The sequence below is a fragment of the Notechis scutatus genome, chromosome 1, assembly GCF_049901735.1.
Source record: "Notechis scutatus isolate UNSWTSFEM ecotype Mainland chromosome 1, rNotScu1.2, whole genome shotgun sequence".
NCBI classification, from domain to species: Eukaryota; Metazoa; Chordata; class Lepidosauria; order Squamata; family Elapidae; genus Notechis; species Notechis scutatus.
Genome location: NC_142009.1, coordinates 54,839,918 through 54,855,279, shown reverse-complemented (window position 1 = coordinate 54,855,279; position 15,362 = coordinate 54,839,918). Strand labels below are relative to the sequence as shown.

General features: G+C 35.4%; 3 protein-coding genes across 5 annotated transcripts in view; 2 read left to right on the top strand and 1 right to left on the bottom strand.

Annotated features, from left to right (window-relative positions):
• WDR26 (WD repeat domain 26) overlaps nt 1–5,673 on the top strand; it is a 44,849-nt gene extending 39,176 nt beyond the window's left edge. The window contains exon 14 of one of the 2 annotated variants that reach the window (XM_087964607.1): nt 3,296–5,673. In XM_087964607.1, the coding sequence (XP_087820733.1) occupies nt 3,296–3,327 (32 nt within the window). In that variant the 3' untranslated portion in view covers nt 3,328–5,673. Of the gene's footprint in view, nt 1–1,445; nt 2,433–3,295 lie in introns of those variants that run through there. The other variant, XM_026682202.2, reaches the window with a different exon arrangement.
• Nucleotides 5,674–6,395: 722 nt separating this feature from the next.
• On the bottom strand, nt 6,396–14,125 carry CNIH4 (cornichon family member 4). The gene is made up of 5 exons (XM_026682227.2): nt 14,000–14,125; nt 10,819–10,887; nt 8,943–9,055; nt 7,206–7,346; nt 6,396–6,802 (listed from the first exon to the last, which is right to left on the bottom strand). Exons 1-5 carry the CDS (start codon nt 14,063–14,065, stop codon nt 6,775–6,777), a joined length of 417 nt encoding a protein of 138 aa, XP_026538012.2. The 5' UTR covers nt 14,066–14,125; the 3' UTR covers nt 6,396–6,774.
• Nucleotides 14,126–14,328: 203 nt separating this feature from the next.
• NVL (nuclear VCP like) overlaps nt 14,329–15,362 on the top strand; it is a 61,476-nt gene continuing 60,442 nt past the window's right edge. The window contains exon 1 of one of the 2 annotated variants that reach the window (XM_087964595.1): nt 14,329–14,682. In XM_087964595.1, coding sequence (XP_087820721.1) covers nt 14,617–14,682 — 66 coding nt within the window. In that variant the 5' untranslated portion in view covers nt 14,329–14,616. The remainder of the gene's footprint in view (nt 14,683–15,362) is intronic. The other variant, XM_087964601.1, reaches the window with a different exon arrangement.

The window sequence follows — 15,362 nt, the reverse complement described above, 5'->3', positions numbered from 1 at the left end:
TATGTATTTACTAAACTTTGGGGACTGACTACATTTTGTCAAAGCAGAAGCACTTTTTAAAAAATGCTAAAGCATATTTCTCTTACTTTGCAGAATTCATTACTTTTTATTTTTCTCTGTAGCTTTCACATATCATTGCCGGATGATCTCAGACATCAAGGAAATGTTGAACATGGAATATGATTGATTGTTCTGGGTTGTTGTGATAGACAAATCACACAAAGATTTTAGATTACTTATTACTCATTCGGTTCAAACCTAGTTGTGGTTAACATTGAACCACAATTTGGGGTGTTCTAAATTGATAAAGACCTTTTTAAACAAACTTCCTGGGACGTGTTCTGTATAATTAAAGTAGAAAGAAATCTTGCTACTTTTACTGTATGATCCTTCAACATTGGGGGTTAGCAATCATCGGATTTACCTGTCACATCAAACTAGATGAAAATGTCACAGCTTGAATGTTATTTATTAAATTTCTCTGCCCTCATTTTACCCAAGTGACACTGGGTAGTTTACAAGAACATAAAGATTTCCAAGTCAGATTAAGTGCTGTGGAGATTTGAATCTTGTCTCCCTGGTGTTAATTCAGTATAAAACTACTGAGGTTAGGACTAGGTTTGGATTTTGCCATTACTATATTATGAAGGTAGCAAAGGCTTATGAAGCTGCATTAGAAATAGGAGTCAGTGAAATCCAGTAGCTTAAGCAATCATGTGTAAGACCACATTTTAAAGAATTGCAAGCTCCTTTTAAAAATTGTAAAAGTTCAGGAAAAGAAGTATATTTTTAACAGCTGCTAGACTGGTTGTACTCTATTGTTGATGAAGTACTGGTACATGTGTGGTGCAGAGAAGTAGATGCTGGCTGTTTGTGGATAGAACAGTGATAGTTTATATTGCAGGGGTCCTCAAACTGGACGAAAACTTGTTTTAAGGTTAGCGTTCCAGCTGTTTGAATTGGAATTTAAATGGGCTTTCAGTTCTTGGCCAGAGGCCAATCTCTTAGGCTTCATTGCTCCACTGGCACTGCTTCTGCATCCTTGTCCTTTATTGAGCTGAATTAAAAAGAAGCCTTGACAGTGTCACTCAGAACTAAGTTTGGCAGAGGCTGAGCCAACCTTTGTAATGAGTAATTTAAGCTTTCTCTTTTTTTCTGTATTGCCATTTGTATCATAAATTTTATATTATTTTGAACATTATCATTATCCACATAATTTCCAAACAATGAAGTATTGTTTTGCACAAGAAACTTATAAAAGCTCTTGCTGGGTAGCCACAAAGAATGCAATACTTATTGTTGCTGTTCAGTTAGTTTACAGTGAATTTCCAGTGATTAATTCTCTTTTTGTGTGAATAAAATGTGCATATATCACGACTGAAATATACAAGACAATATGGACGTTCTTAATATATTTTTGTTTACATTTTATCTCTTCCCCTTAGAGGAATGCAGTAGCATGGATAGTTGATGGTGAATTCGGAGCAGACGACTTCTGTTTAACTTAAATTTAGTCGTATTTTAAATGGCTTGGGATTTGGTGCAAACAAACATGATTGATAGCTGGACAGACATGCTCATCATGAAAATGAACCATTTTTTAAGCCCGACTGGGGCCAAACATTTTACCACCTTGCTTCATAGTAAACAGTTGAGATGAAGCACGTCGTTAGAACGTTGTTGGACACCATGTTGAAGTAACCCCCCATCGGTTGTGAAGAACTGTGCTACATTCAGGCTAACCATTGAACTCCGTATATACATTTTCCCCTTCTGCCATTTTGTCAGGCAGACTACTGTTCTTGTTGCTCTTCTGTGTAATGAAGTTTAAATGCTTGTTTGGAAAACCTTTTATTTAACAGTTTAGAAAGTTTGATAGAAAAGAGTGCTTTAGTCTGAAGAGTACATGTTGGATAGGAAAGTATTTCCTTCTCTTGTTTCTCTGAGTCTGCCTTATTTAGCTCGAGATCTTTGCAGCTTGGTTCATGGATTCTAGCCTTGCCCGTTGCGCAGTATATCCAAATCCAGATGTAAAACTAGTGAATGACATGAAAAGCACTCTCAGTATCACACTTGACAAAAGGTTTTGTACTTTTCACGTAGCTTGTAACCCTATAAATGGGTGAACAGCACAAATTTTTTTAAGAATAAATTATTTATAGCATTAAAATGACTTTGATTTGTATACGTTTGGAAAATAAACCAGCTTAAAAAGTGTCATCTACAAGTTAAATGCAGTATAATTGGTGCTCCTTCTGAGTGTTGTGTAAGACCATTTGGCTAGCAGGAGTTTTACACAAATTATATGAAGTATTATTAAAAAAAACCTTTGTTTACCAACATCATAATTTGAAAGCTTTCAGAATCACCAACAAAACTATTACAATGTAATTTCTGAAGTTAATAAAATGAAAATTCCAGATTGGCTAAAACTTGTGCAGTGATTCTTATTCGAAACATAAAAACTAAAATGGGAATGGGATATTTTAGGATCATTTTCCAAAATTAGTAGATTGACTTTGTGAATTTAAATATGTACATTATACAAGTGTTCCATATAATGTTCACCCCATAATTTTTTTCTCAGGGGATGCTTGTTAATAGTTTGATGTTAGGAATGGGTTGTTGTCTTTAGTTTTTACATGCAACCCCCCAAAAAAAAAAAAAGGCCTGGTATTTGACCTGTTCTAAATTAAAAGATGGAAGGACATACCTCTGTGTAACAATGAAATAACAATTCATATGGAAAAAATCAAGCCCAATCAAGCTAAAATAAATGGAAAGCTCTTTAATTTTGAGGAAAGTCCCATATTTGGAAGAGAACGTACATTGCTTGAGCTTAAGCATGGTCTTTAATATTCAGATTCTGTGATAAGCAATCAGTCAGTGAACTTCAGTGTATTTCTTAACTCAAGATTTAGCACATGCTTATCTTCGTAGCATTTGATTTAATTAGTTATGTCTCACAAAATTTCTTTAAACACTATCAAATTAGGAAAGCTGGTACTCCAATTACTTAATGTAGTAACTTAGTTTTTATAACTCGACAAAAAATGTTTTAGAAGACAAGGGTTACAGAAGTCTTTTTAAAAAGTAACAGTGCTTTCCTTTTATGTTTTCTAATAGATTTAACTATATGTGGCTCATTTTATTTCAAGTCATTTTATGGAGTAATGTTCCTTTATGTTTGCTATAGTCAATTCATATATATATTCTGTTCATTTGACATTATGTTCTTTTATTTGAAATTGCTTAATAGTTATTTTTGAGCTTGTATAATTCTTATTTATTACAGATACTTGCAGATACTCCCATTCAGCATCTTGAAATGCTTTACATCTCTATAACCAACATGGTACTGGCACTAAAATTGCTTATTAACTCAAAACTATTTTAGGACATTAGAGCAAAAATCAAAAGTGACTGAATTTTTAAGAGTTTGCATAATTTAATTTCTTCAAGTTATTCAAAGCAATCTGGTGCTTGCAAGTAAAATTTTATGCATAGACTTTAATGAACATGTTTGAACCTATAGTTTACCCTTCTTTGAAATATAATACTAAGGGGAAATTAAATTAAAAGCACTGAAGTGAGCATATTACTTATGAGCTTTCTTCCAATTCAAAAAATACATATAAAAGCATTTCAGAAAGGAACTGATTAAGAGTCATATTTTGAAAGTTCCACTTCTAAATGTCACTGCATAATATAAGCTATGCAGTTCTTAAGTAACAGCTCCAGATGTAGAATTAACTTCTGTTGCCAGGCTCAACTTCCTATGACTACATTGTGAGACTTAATTTGTCCAGTTGTCTCACAGTGTTAACACTGCCAGGACTTTTTGTGGGTGGACAAAGTACACCAATATTTTCTGGCATGTGGATTGGAAAGCATTTGTGTCACTTTTCATATAAACTAAAAACTAAATTCACCATTGTAAAAAGATATGGAAGAGGCGTATCTGCAATATTCTCATTTGCATACAGTGGCTATTTCTCAATCTCAGCTGTAAATTCTAGAGCAATCATTATTCATACAACAGAAATGATCTATGAAAACAGGTTAGCATTTTGACCATCAATTCCAAACTAGGCACACAAACCATAAATTATATTGCCACAATGCTTCTCATCTTTATCAGGTAAGTCACTTTAAAAATAGCACAAAAGAGAAAAAGGAATTTAATTTTTATGTAACCCGTAAATAGCCTTGTAAATGTGTAGCTAGCTTTCCTCAGTTTTGAAATGAGGGGGAACCCACAAGAAAAAGTTAATATGGAGTCACAGGTGGAAAATTACCCATTTTCCCCCCTAATAATTTCATTCTGACTTCCAAATTGGTATTGTTGAATGACATTTAAATAATGCTAGATGTTTAGTGCCATGTTAACTACAAAAATCTCCCAACCTTTTAAAATGGCTTAAAATTATTTCTCATACTAATTTTATGCTGGCAATAGATATATTAGGGAAAGGAGAGTTAGTAACCTTTTTAACAGCAGAAGAATGTCTTAATTTATAATTTGGGGCAGAAAGGGAAAATGAACCAATTTTCAGTAAGATTTGGTGCCCCTTATCTGTACCCCAAAGCACACAAGTTGCCTCGGATTGATGCATTTCAGATAAATTACTAACCATGTATCGTTAATACTCCATATATGTAGATATATCTGTGTATATATATCTATATCTTGCATTGGCTTGCATCCATTTTCAGCTGCCATACAACAAACCACTCATATGACAGATAATTTTGGAAACATTTGAATAGGGAGGACTTAATTGATATGTGCAGTGTTGTCTGCAATAGCTGCTCTTGTTGCTGGAACACAAACTAGAAACCTGTTTGCTATTTGCTGACTTCATATAGAAGAATTCAGCAAAGTGTGTATGGTATGAATGTGTGTGTAAAACAGAATCAGTCATGGAACCAACTAGGTACATGTCATGTTTTACTGAATAATTTTAAGTCATGTTGTGTGTATTTGTCTTGTCCTCTAACATTAAAATTTGGTTAATACAAATATATTTTTATAAATTTGAAGTACAGTGTGCCCCATTTTAAAGTGTTTCATTGTAAAAAATAAGTGTACTAGATTTGATTCTTAACACTTACTGGCACAGATGGAAAAAGCTATTGGCTCCAAAAATGTGAGAGGAAGAAACATTCTCAAAGTGTATGTGTATTTACAAACCAAGCTGTAGAGATCAAGAAAAGAACTTTTACTGTTCTCAAATTTCTAAATTGTCAAGATTTATATGGAGTTGTGGTGGAACTAGTTAACACTTAGAGCTTTTGGTATGTAATGACTATTTGCTATGGACTGATATTAAATGTTTCAAAGGATTGCGTTATTAAATTTTCTGGATTTTGTTATTTTCCTCTTGAATTATATTAAGTAGTTTAAATTTCTTTTCTGACATTAAAACATGAATTTTGGGGCTCCGTATTTATTTTCACTGATTTTACTAATTTATGGGGCATATTAATTTTTTATTTTATAAATATGTAGTATATATCTTAAACATATCTTAAATCGTTCAGTTCAAGCTACATTAATTCCTGATTGTCTATTGGAGTTTTTTTAATGAAACTTTTCCATGTTGGTGCACAGCACTTGACAAATATTTGTATTCCCTCTTTCCAGTTCAATAAACAAAATAAATAACTGGATTTGATTAGTTCTTAGCTTTATAAGCTTTGACTTCTATTTTATTCTAGAAAGGAATAGAAATTCCTTTCCTTTCTAAGACGTATTCACATATGATCATGCAACTTCTCAATCCATGACTATTCAGCAAGATTTCTTGTGAAAATGGAACCTATACTGTTCAGGTTTTAGCCAAGTTACTCACTTGGAGCACAAAGCCATCGCCATAAATCTTAGGCTTCAAAAGCTACACAACAGCTGTCTTAAGGGCAAGCAACATCAGGCTGCTTACTAAACCAGTGGCTTTAGGTGTTGCCTTCAGCTTGGAAGATTGCACCTGTATTGAACTGTTTATAGTACCAAGTGTCCAACAGCAAATGGGATTGCAGATATACTGCACAACTTCAATTTGGATGTGGCTTACTGCCATTATAATACAGGCAAACTATGTACACACACACACACACACACACACACACACACACACGTACAGTCTTGAAAAAAATATTAAAAAGAGGTATTTGAAAAAGCACTTCACAAAGTACTGTAGCGGCTGTGTGTGACCTGAATGTTAGAAGTGAGCTGCAACAGCTTAAATTGAAGGAAACTAGTTGCATATGTGGAAGGTAACACTGAACTGACAAATGCTTGGCCACTGAACATATTTCAGCCTTCAATTTAAACATATATAAATGAACCATATTGAAAATGTTGCCTCTAGGAAAGAAAACATTGGTCATTCGACTCTGGTAAGCTTCCTTTTATATGATAAAATCATCTTCAATGAAACGGTTATAGCTGCTGCTTCACTCTAATAAGTGAATTTGCTCCACTGGGTAACCAGTATTCTTGCAAAATCTTAACATTACATAAGAATTAAATACAGTAAGAAAATGGATTTGAGTAGGAACAAAACAATAGTTGCAAAAACATAGTATTGTAGTTTCTAAAATATTTTATATGTTAAAAATACAGCAAAAATATGTTTTGTTCAAAGAAGAAAAAATATACTGCATGACATCACTGGTCTGGATTTTCTGGAGGAATTGCCTGTGGCTTCATAGTATTTCAATGGAGTAAACATCAATTTGGCAACCATAATACTTCATTTGGCCACTTCATTTTCAGTCATTTATTAAAGACAGGATCATACTATAAAGAGTAAAAATAAAGATGATGTCAAAAGGTGTAGAGCTTGAAATAAACTTGATTGCTCTATGCAATTTATGTCAGCAAAACTCTCAGTGCCTCTGAAGGGACAGAATAGAGTATTTTTGACAAATCCAAGATTGATGACACTACACCTCCTATTTGAAGTAAAGTGGCATATAATCAATTCCATAGTTTAACATAGTATCCCTATCAGAGGCAGAAAATGTGGCATAAACAAAGTGTAGAACTGTTTGGGATATCTTATACAACACTGCGATAATAAATAGTATTGCTTCCACTAAGGCTCTTCCAAAGTTAAACACATTAAAATTATAACAAACTATTCTAATGGGAATCATAAGAATAGCTTTACTAACCTCAAGATGCAAGCATTGAGACTTACCTGTAAAGATACATGAAGAAACAAAGGAGATGAAAACCAAGCTTTATCATTGCCTCCTTCATGTGTGATTTTAGCTGCCCTCTGTTGTGGATTTCTGTAGGGTCAAATACTCCCATGTTCCCACTGGGAACCATGATATACCTGAAATGGTTTCAGGAAAATTGTTTCAGTACCAACTGCTCCAGCCCAATAGATTAATGATCTCCATATCAAAAAAAGACAAAACATGCAAAACAAAGAACTGAATTGGTGCCTGAGTTCTTTCAAACAATACATAATGTTAAAGTGTTGCATATGGGTTTCAGAAGAGTGGAATAAAATAGATCATTTTGAGCTCCATCCAGCATCACTCAAATACACCCAAACTCTTCGATAACCGTCTGTCAAGCCTCTGAAGTTGTAAATAGCAGGACAGACAAATTCCCTTGTGGTGTGGAGGTGCATTTCTGGCATTAATCAAAAGACCTTTCAAATCGGATGCCAGCTCATGTTTTTTTCCAATAAATATGTGAATTTGCCATGTTAAAATTTGCATGCAGTTTTCAATCAATCTTAAGTCATCTTTTAAAGCTTGGACACTGTTTAGAAATGGTGAGCTCATTAGCACATAATTTATTAAAATATTTGACTTATTAAACTTTAAAATTCTACACTTAAATCATTGACTTTTTCTATTCAATGTATTGCATTAGAAATAAATATATCCATGAAAACTTTTGAGATACTTAAAACAATATTCTATGCTTTTTATTTGTTTACTAAATATAAAATGACTCAGCCAAATTCAAAGCAGAAAATTGCATTCTTTTTCTTCTAAGAAATCCACATCCAAAGAAATTATTAATACCTTGATTTGCTTAAAAAGATATAATCCCAAGCATTATTATATAGCTATGTATATGAGGTTTTAATATTATATGCATCCTAAATTAGAAGTATTGCCAAAATTGAAAAATAAAAATAAGTTTATTAGAGGCAAAATTTAAGCCTGGGCTGTACTTTGCAAACAGAAATCTTAAAAGGGAATTCAACTTTCTTTGTTTTTCCTTTAGATGAAAGCAAAATTGATAAAACTCCAAAAGTAGTGCTTCATGCCCTGTGAACTTTCAAGATATGTATTTTCTTAGATTTATATCCTGCCTTCCAGAAGCCCTTTTTTTTACCATCCAAAACCACCCTATGAACAAGGTTGAGCTGAGAAAGACTGGTCCGCAATCTTCTAGTAACTTTTACAGCTAAGAGTAGAGCTGAATCTAAGTGTTCCCAGTCCTGGTTCAATGCTTAACTACTAATTACCACATTACTAGGTATTTTTTGCACCACCAGCAAATACGATACTTATTCCTGGAAAGTACAAAAGTGACTTTATACTGTTTTCATCTCAGGATGGGGTGAAAAGTGGATCTTTGAGTAAGACCAATGATGCAGTAGATTTTCACATGATCATGCTCAAAGTCAGTTTTAAACTTGACACTTTTAACAATACAGAAGTTATATATGTACATATACTCCTTGGGAAAAGGAAAGTCTGATATATCTATTGTTGGTGTTATCCAAAATCCATGCTAAAATCCAATGAGAAAAGAAAAGTAATATTATATTTCTATCACTTCCTGCTGACATTGCTGGACTAATAAATTATGGAACAAAGCAGTTTATAAAATTGCTTGTTCATTAAGAGAAAAAAAATATGAGGAACATCATGCAATTCCTAAGCCACCAAAGCAACGATCTTACCTGTATATGTTCCACGTTGCCACAGGAAAATTGAGGAGGAAGATGAACCAGTGCAGTGAAATAAGCATTAATACAGTGACAATGGTGTGGCCAATCAATTCAGGGATCACCCACTAGAAAGATATTCAAAACAATTTTAAAAATAGAAACTCTTATAAAGATTCTGCAGGAATCTTCTACCTGCAAGCTGACAAGGCTACAAAACTTATTTCATTAAAAAAGAATCAGTAATTGATCTCTATCAGATGGTTCAGATATAAATTGTAAGTGTAATTTACAAAGCAGCAATTTACAAATTAGGATACCATCAGAATATTTGAAATACTATTTACGAGAACTTGATCAGCATTTCTAATATGATCAATAAGGAATACCAGTAAGCAACAGTCTCAAGTTAAATCCTATATATTCAACTGGGTAAACTGAAATGCTAGTACCAGGTTTATATATTTAACCTAATTTTCAAATCAGTTTTATTTTTCATGATTAAGAATTTGCTGCCCATCAATCTGAATTTTTGCATTGAGATGGTATTATAAAAAGGGTGAGTATACATTTGACATATGGTTAGCAATGGATTCTAATACATGGCAGGTTGTTAAGTAAAATAGTTTATAAAGATTACTTATTCTAGATAACTCAAATGTGACTTACAATAACTAGTAAATAAGAATAGGGAAAGGCAAGCACAAAAATATATTTTCTACAAGCAAGCTACACATAAAACACTCGGATGCTGCAAGAGAAGACTACGTATAGTCAACATTCATCAAAGAAAGGGAAATGTAGTGTATGGAACACTGAGGGCAAAATAAGTGGAATAAATACAAGTGTCTGAGACACTATCCTGTAGACAATCCAGATTCTAGCATTAGGCCCCCAAGATTATCATTTTCCCCACAACAGTAATTTTTGATTTTTGTAATAAGAAAACTGCTAAGGATGCAATTCTAGGTTTACTGTGGTTCCTCTCTGAATTAATGATACAGGTAGTCCTTGATTCAAGGCCAAGCAAAGTAGTTCAGTAAGTGGTACCCACTTTTAGGACTTTTTGCCATGGTTGTTAAACAAATTGTGCAGTTGTGAAGCAAATCTGGTTTCCCCCATTGACTTTGTCAGAATCTAGCTGGGAATGTTGCAAATGGCAATCACATTACTCCAGGACTCTGCAACTGTTGTAAGTACATGCCAGTTGCCAAGTGCCCAGATTTTAATAATAATGCAATGATCAGAAGTAAAAGAACAGGTTGCAAGTCATTTTTTTTAGTGCCATTATAATTTAGAACAGCCACTAAATGAATGGTTGTCATTCAAGGACCACTTGTAGAAAAGATGATTTTTGAAAACTTGTAAACAGTACAAACAAACTAATGATACAATTTTGAACAGCAAGTTGCACAATATTTTGATAATGAGGCTGATGGATTAATTCAAAATCTCTGAAGAACCTAAGTTAACTACTACTGCTCTAGAAAGACATTTGTCCAAAGTGCTCTTTAGTGTGTTTATGAATTACATATAATCACAATATACTTTACAACTATCAGGGTAGTCCTAAGCCTTCCGCTCCTACTGAGTATAACAGTAGTTACTCTCGGATGGTAATATAACTGCAGTTTATATATAATCTTATATGCCTGGAAATAGGGATTGCCCCAAAAAACTATGATTGGGCGATGTTGGGTTTGCATATTCTATTTACTAAATGAAACAGAGCCCCCTGGAGAAAACTAAAATATTCCTCACGTAAGTAACCAACATAGAAGCTGTTCTCTGGCAACATTTCATCGTAGAATTGAGGCTAATAATACATTTGTAAACATTTACTACATTATTGTATTAACATTTTAAAAAATTAAAGAGGAAAAAAACTTACTTTATTTAGTTTTGAGCAGCAAGATCTGGCATTAATGTAGTCACATTCCAAATCTGATAATGTAATTATCTGATGATCAAGATAAGAACAACTATTATGTCAGCTGTATCCCTGCCTGTCCCTTCTAGGTAAGAATTAAACTATTTGGACAAATTGTAAATAGCACCCTAAGGAGTTTTATATAAAACTCAGCAAGCAGGCCTCCAGCTTAGGACTTCCAGAAGGAGGAAAGCATTTTGCAAAAGATATAGACAACAGCAGAATCCATATCCCTTTTACCTCTGTTAGTGACTTTTGCCAATGCCACCCAAACTCCAAAGTATAACACGCACAATATAGATGCAGCTGGGACATACTGATCACTCATTAGTTCCCAAAGCAGTTAGTTTGTTTTGTGAGTTTGGTTCTTTATAAGCACATTAAAATTTGAGTAAGTAAGGTAGAACATCTCCTGGTGCATAAGCACAGTCGTTACTGATTTGATTCAGATGTTGCCCCTCCCCACTAAGAGAGTTTCCTATTATTATCAATAGGAATATTTGAGTTCATTCTCTCTCCTTTTTATCATGTATTTATTTTAGATTATTATAATCATCCAACTCCTATGGACTCTGGACAGGGTACAAAACCAACCCCCCTCATAAAAACGGAGAGGGGGATCTAAAACCACCGAACAGCCTGGACTAAAACAATCTAAAAGTGACATAAATCGAAGGACCAACATCAAATACAACACATTCATCCCAGGCATAGGACCAAAGCCAGATTTTAAGAGCTTTCCAGACAGAACTTTAAAAGAGGATGCCGTCCTTACCATAGAGAGGCTGCTGTTTCAGAGCGTGGGAGCTGCAACAGAGAAGGCACACTTCCTCCATCCCCTTACTAGAGGGAGCTGAAGTGCACCCACTCTGCCAGAACATACTTTATGGGCAGAAACGACTGACAATAAGTGGTTCCTCAGATATCCAGGCTCTATGGCATACAGTGGTTTATAGGTAACCATATTTTGAATTGCACTGGAGAGCCCATTGCCACCTGGCTGTACAATAAAAAGTTAAAACATTTGCTTCAAGTTTTAAACCAAGAGTTTTCTAATGTCTCAATTTTGAGAATTTGAGCTATTTAAAATCTAACAAGCACGATTTGAACCCACTGTTTGATACTCATTGTTTACTTTCAACATCTGTTGAAAGTAAATTGCTCAGGTTTAATCTTCAGAGCAAAATGTGGACTGGACAGTCGTAAAAAATTGTGTCATAATATGCAGATGGGCTTATTATCCAATTGCACAAGAAACTGGTTTACACACACACACATAAATAAAAATCTGGAAGCAAGTTGTTCCACTTTTTCTTTACTACTAAATTACTTCTATTAACATTTCATGTGATCTTTATTTTATCCTTCTGTTAATGCATCTTAGGACTGCATTTATAGTATTAAAAAATAATACTATAATATAGTATTATATAGTATTTATAGTATTTATAGTATTACGCCTCACATGAAATGCGCACTATATTTTGACAGATCAAATTTTGCTACATATACAGTATATTGATATATATGATACACAGGTAGTCCTCAATTTACAACAGTTTACTTGATGTAGTGACCAAAGTTACAACAGCACTGAAAAAAGTGACTTATGACCATTTTTCAAACTTATAACGTTAGAGCATCCCCATGGTCATGTGATTTGGATGCTTGATAACTGACTCCCATTTATGACAGTTGTAATGTCCTGGGGTCATGTGATTCCCTTTTGCAATCAACCATGTTACTAATTTAACTGCAGTGATTCACTAAACAAATGTAGCAAGAAAAGTCATAAGATGGAACAAAACTCACTTAACAAATTTCTCACTTAGCAACACAAATTTTGGGCTCAATTGCAGTTGTAAGTTGAGGACTACGTGTGTGTGTGTGTGTGTGTGTATACACACACACAAACAGACACAAACTTTTGTTGCTTTTTAAAGTAAATTTTTTACAAAATCTTCTAATTACTAAACTGGCAAAATTTTATTCATGAAATTAAAATTGATGAAGAGCTTCTATTAGAAAAGTAATAATGACAACATTAAAAAGTTTTACACTTTTCAGGATAACTTAAGTGGTTGAAAAGGTATCTAAACTACATGTTTAAAAAACTGTCATTTATATCTTATATGAAATAACCACTGAAATGTACATACAATAGTCAAAATGATAAAGATCATAACATACAGATGTAATTCTAAGCAAACATATCTACCAGTATTGTTAAACTTCATTGCAATTCTACATATCTTAATCCACATTAATCTGCCACAATCAGAACAGATGCCAATTTTTAGAAATATGTTGTTTCAAATGGAAAACCAAAAGTATCATCATTCAATAGAAGGGGCAACAAGCAGTAAGCTTTACACTCCAAAGAATGCATTACGCAATACAAGAATCATAGGAGTATATTGAAAATAAGTCTTACATTGAAGCAGGAGCCAGGCCTTTTACCATAACCAAGCAGAACATAACCAGAAAGTTGAATGGTAGATCAAACAATCTAGTGAACAACTTATCAAAAGAGAATGAAGCAATTGTATCTTTCTTCTGCAGCCAATCTAAAAACTGCCCTTCCTGCTCTTCTTGGCCACTGCAAATCAATGCAGAATACAAGGCTTCCCAATCTGCTCCTACAAGACCCCGACAACATATAACCAACCCTCTGCAAAAACACAGGTAGGAGATGGGGATTTGTAAAAGACCGGTTCAAGTTGTGTTTCTAACAATATATAAGTAAGAAACACGACACAACACGCCCGACCTGTGCAGGTTCCGGACATGGCGCAAACACGCTTTCGAGTCCGTCTTGGCTTGGCGATGGATCCTGCCTCACCTTCACTTGGCCACCACGCCTTCAGTTCCCCTCACTCGCCCACCCACCCCGCGAGACGCCCAGCCTTTCTTCCAATCGCGCCTCCCTGAGGCTCACGCTATTCAAAAAGCCGCTTCTCCCTCGCTTTCCCCAACCAGCGCTTGTTGCTGCCGCCGCCCCTGCCCCAGCCAGACCGCCATTAACGCCCCCCCCGCCTCGGCCGGTCCTCTCATCCGCAGACCAGAGGAAAGAGACGGTCGACAACGATCTCCGGCTCCGGGACCCCGCCCCCACTCCCGCCCAAACAAACGAAGAGGATACAAAGTAAACGGAAAGGAAAATCACGCAGCAATCAATGAGCGAAAAAATGAACACCATCGACTCCATCGTGCTGCGGAAACAGCGGTCCTCTCGGCCACCGTACAGCGCCCCGCCTCTCTAAGTCTGTTCGCGGCTGCCGGAGCAGCGCTTCCGCCTCTTCTTTCGAGTCCCTATGATTTGCCCCTATTGTACATTTATTTGGAAAAGATTTCTTCGCACAGCACACTGGGACTTGAAGTCCCTCTTTAGGCGTCTAAAAGGAAGCGCCCGTTCTCTCTCGAAAACCCAAAGAAATCTCGGGTAAAATTGACAAGAACATCCGAGAGAACTACAAAATATGGACTTCCGTGACTTAGACTCTGTTTTAGGCGTCTAAGAAAGTGCCTGTGTAAAAAGACGAATGAGCTGCCTTCTGCCTATTCCCCCGCCCCTACCCCGTACTGAAACTTAACAGTGTATCTCCTCATCATAGTCCAGCGTTTGGTGGGACGGCCTGGAAAATCTGGCTGTGCCAGTACATTTAGGCTTTTTAAAGACAGCCTTAGCTGGGGTCCTAGTCTAGTCCGGAAAAACTTTACCTGAAAGAAGGGAGGAATTTGCACGTGGGAAACAGCGCGATGCGGAATCGGGGAGGAAATCATCCTTTTGGAGGGGATCCCAGGCTGAAACAGCGAGTTAAACAGGTGATTTCGCCGTTCTTCTTCCGTTCCTATTTGGCTCTGTCATGATGAGTAGCCGCCCCTAGGTTGAACCCCATCTTCTTTTTTATAGCGGGCTTATATAAGAGAGAGAGAGAGAGAGAGTCATCCCAGAGGGCAAACACTGGGACAGAGGTGTATTTCTGAGTTCGCAATACATGGCAATGATTAAGAACTTGAAGCCAACCCTACTGGTAGGAAGCTTAGAGGAGAGAATTTCTTAAGTAAGTGAGTCCTATGCTATACAGGTAATCTTCGACTTATGACCACAATTGATCCCAAAATATATGTTGGTAAATGAAACCCCATTTTGTAACTTTGCAAGAGTTGTTAAGTGAATCTGGCATCCCAATTGATTTTGCTTTTAAGGGTTCACAAAAGAGGATCACATGACCCCTGGACACTGCAACCCTCATAAACATGAATCAGTTGCCAAGCATCTGAATTTTGATCATGTGACCATGGAAATGTTGCGATGGTCGGGTCATAAGTCACTTTTTGCAGTGATGTTGTAACTGAATGGTCACTAAATGAACTGTTGTAAGTCAGGGACTAACCATTTACAATTAAACATTCTGGTTTGTTTTTGAAAACTTGTAAAGAAATATTTTTGGTTATTCTTGAATTCCATTACATGCAGAAGTGGCCAATTTTTGATATTGCAA

What these genes read in the sequence shown, in the direction of transcription:
- CNIH4 (XM_026682227.2), bottom strand. Translation starts at nt 14,065, where the DNA reads ATGGAGTCGATGGTGTTCATTTTTTCGCTCATTGATTGCTGCGTGATT. An exon ending in GCTGCTCAAAACTAAATAAA is followed by an intron (nt 9,056 to 10,818) that starts GTAAGTTTTTTT and finishes ATATCTTTCTAG; the next exon opens with TGGGTGATCCCTGAATTGAT. An exon ending in TTCTTCATGTATCTTTACAG is followed by an intron (nt 6,803 to 7,205) that starts GTAAGTCTCAAT and finishes TACTCTTTATAG; the next exon opens with TATGATCCTGTCTTTAATAA.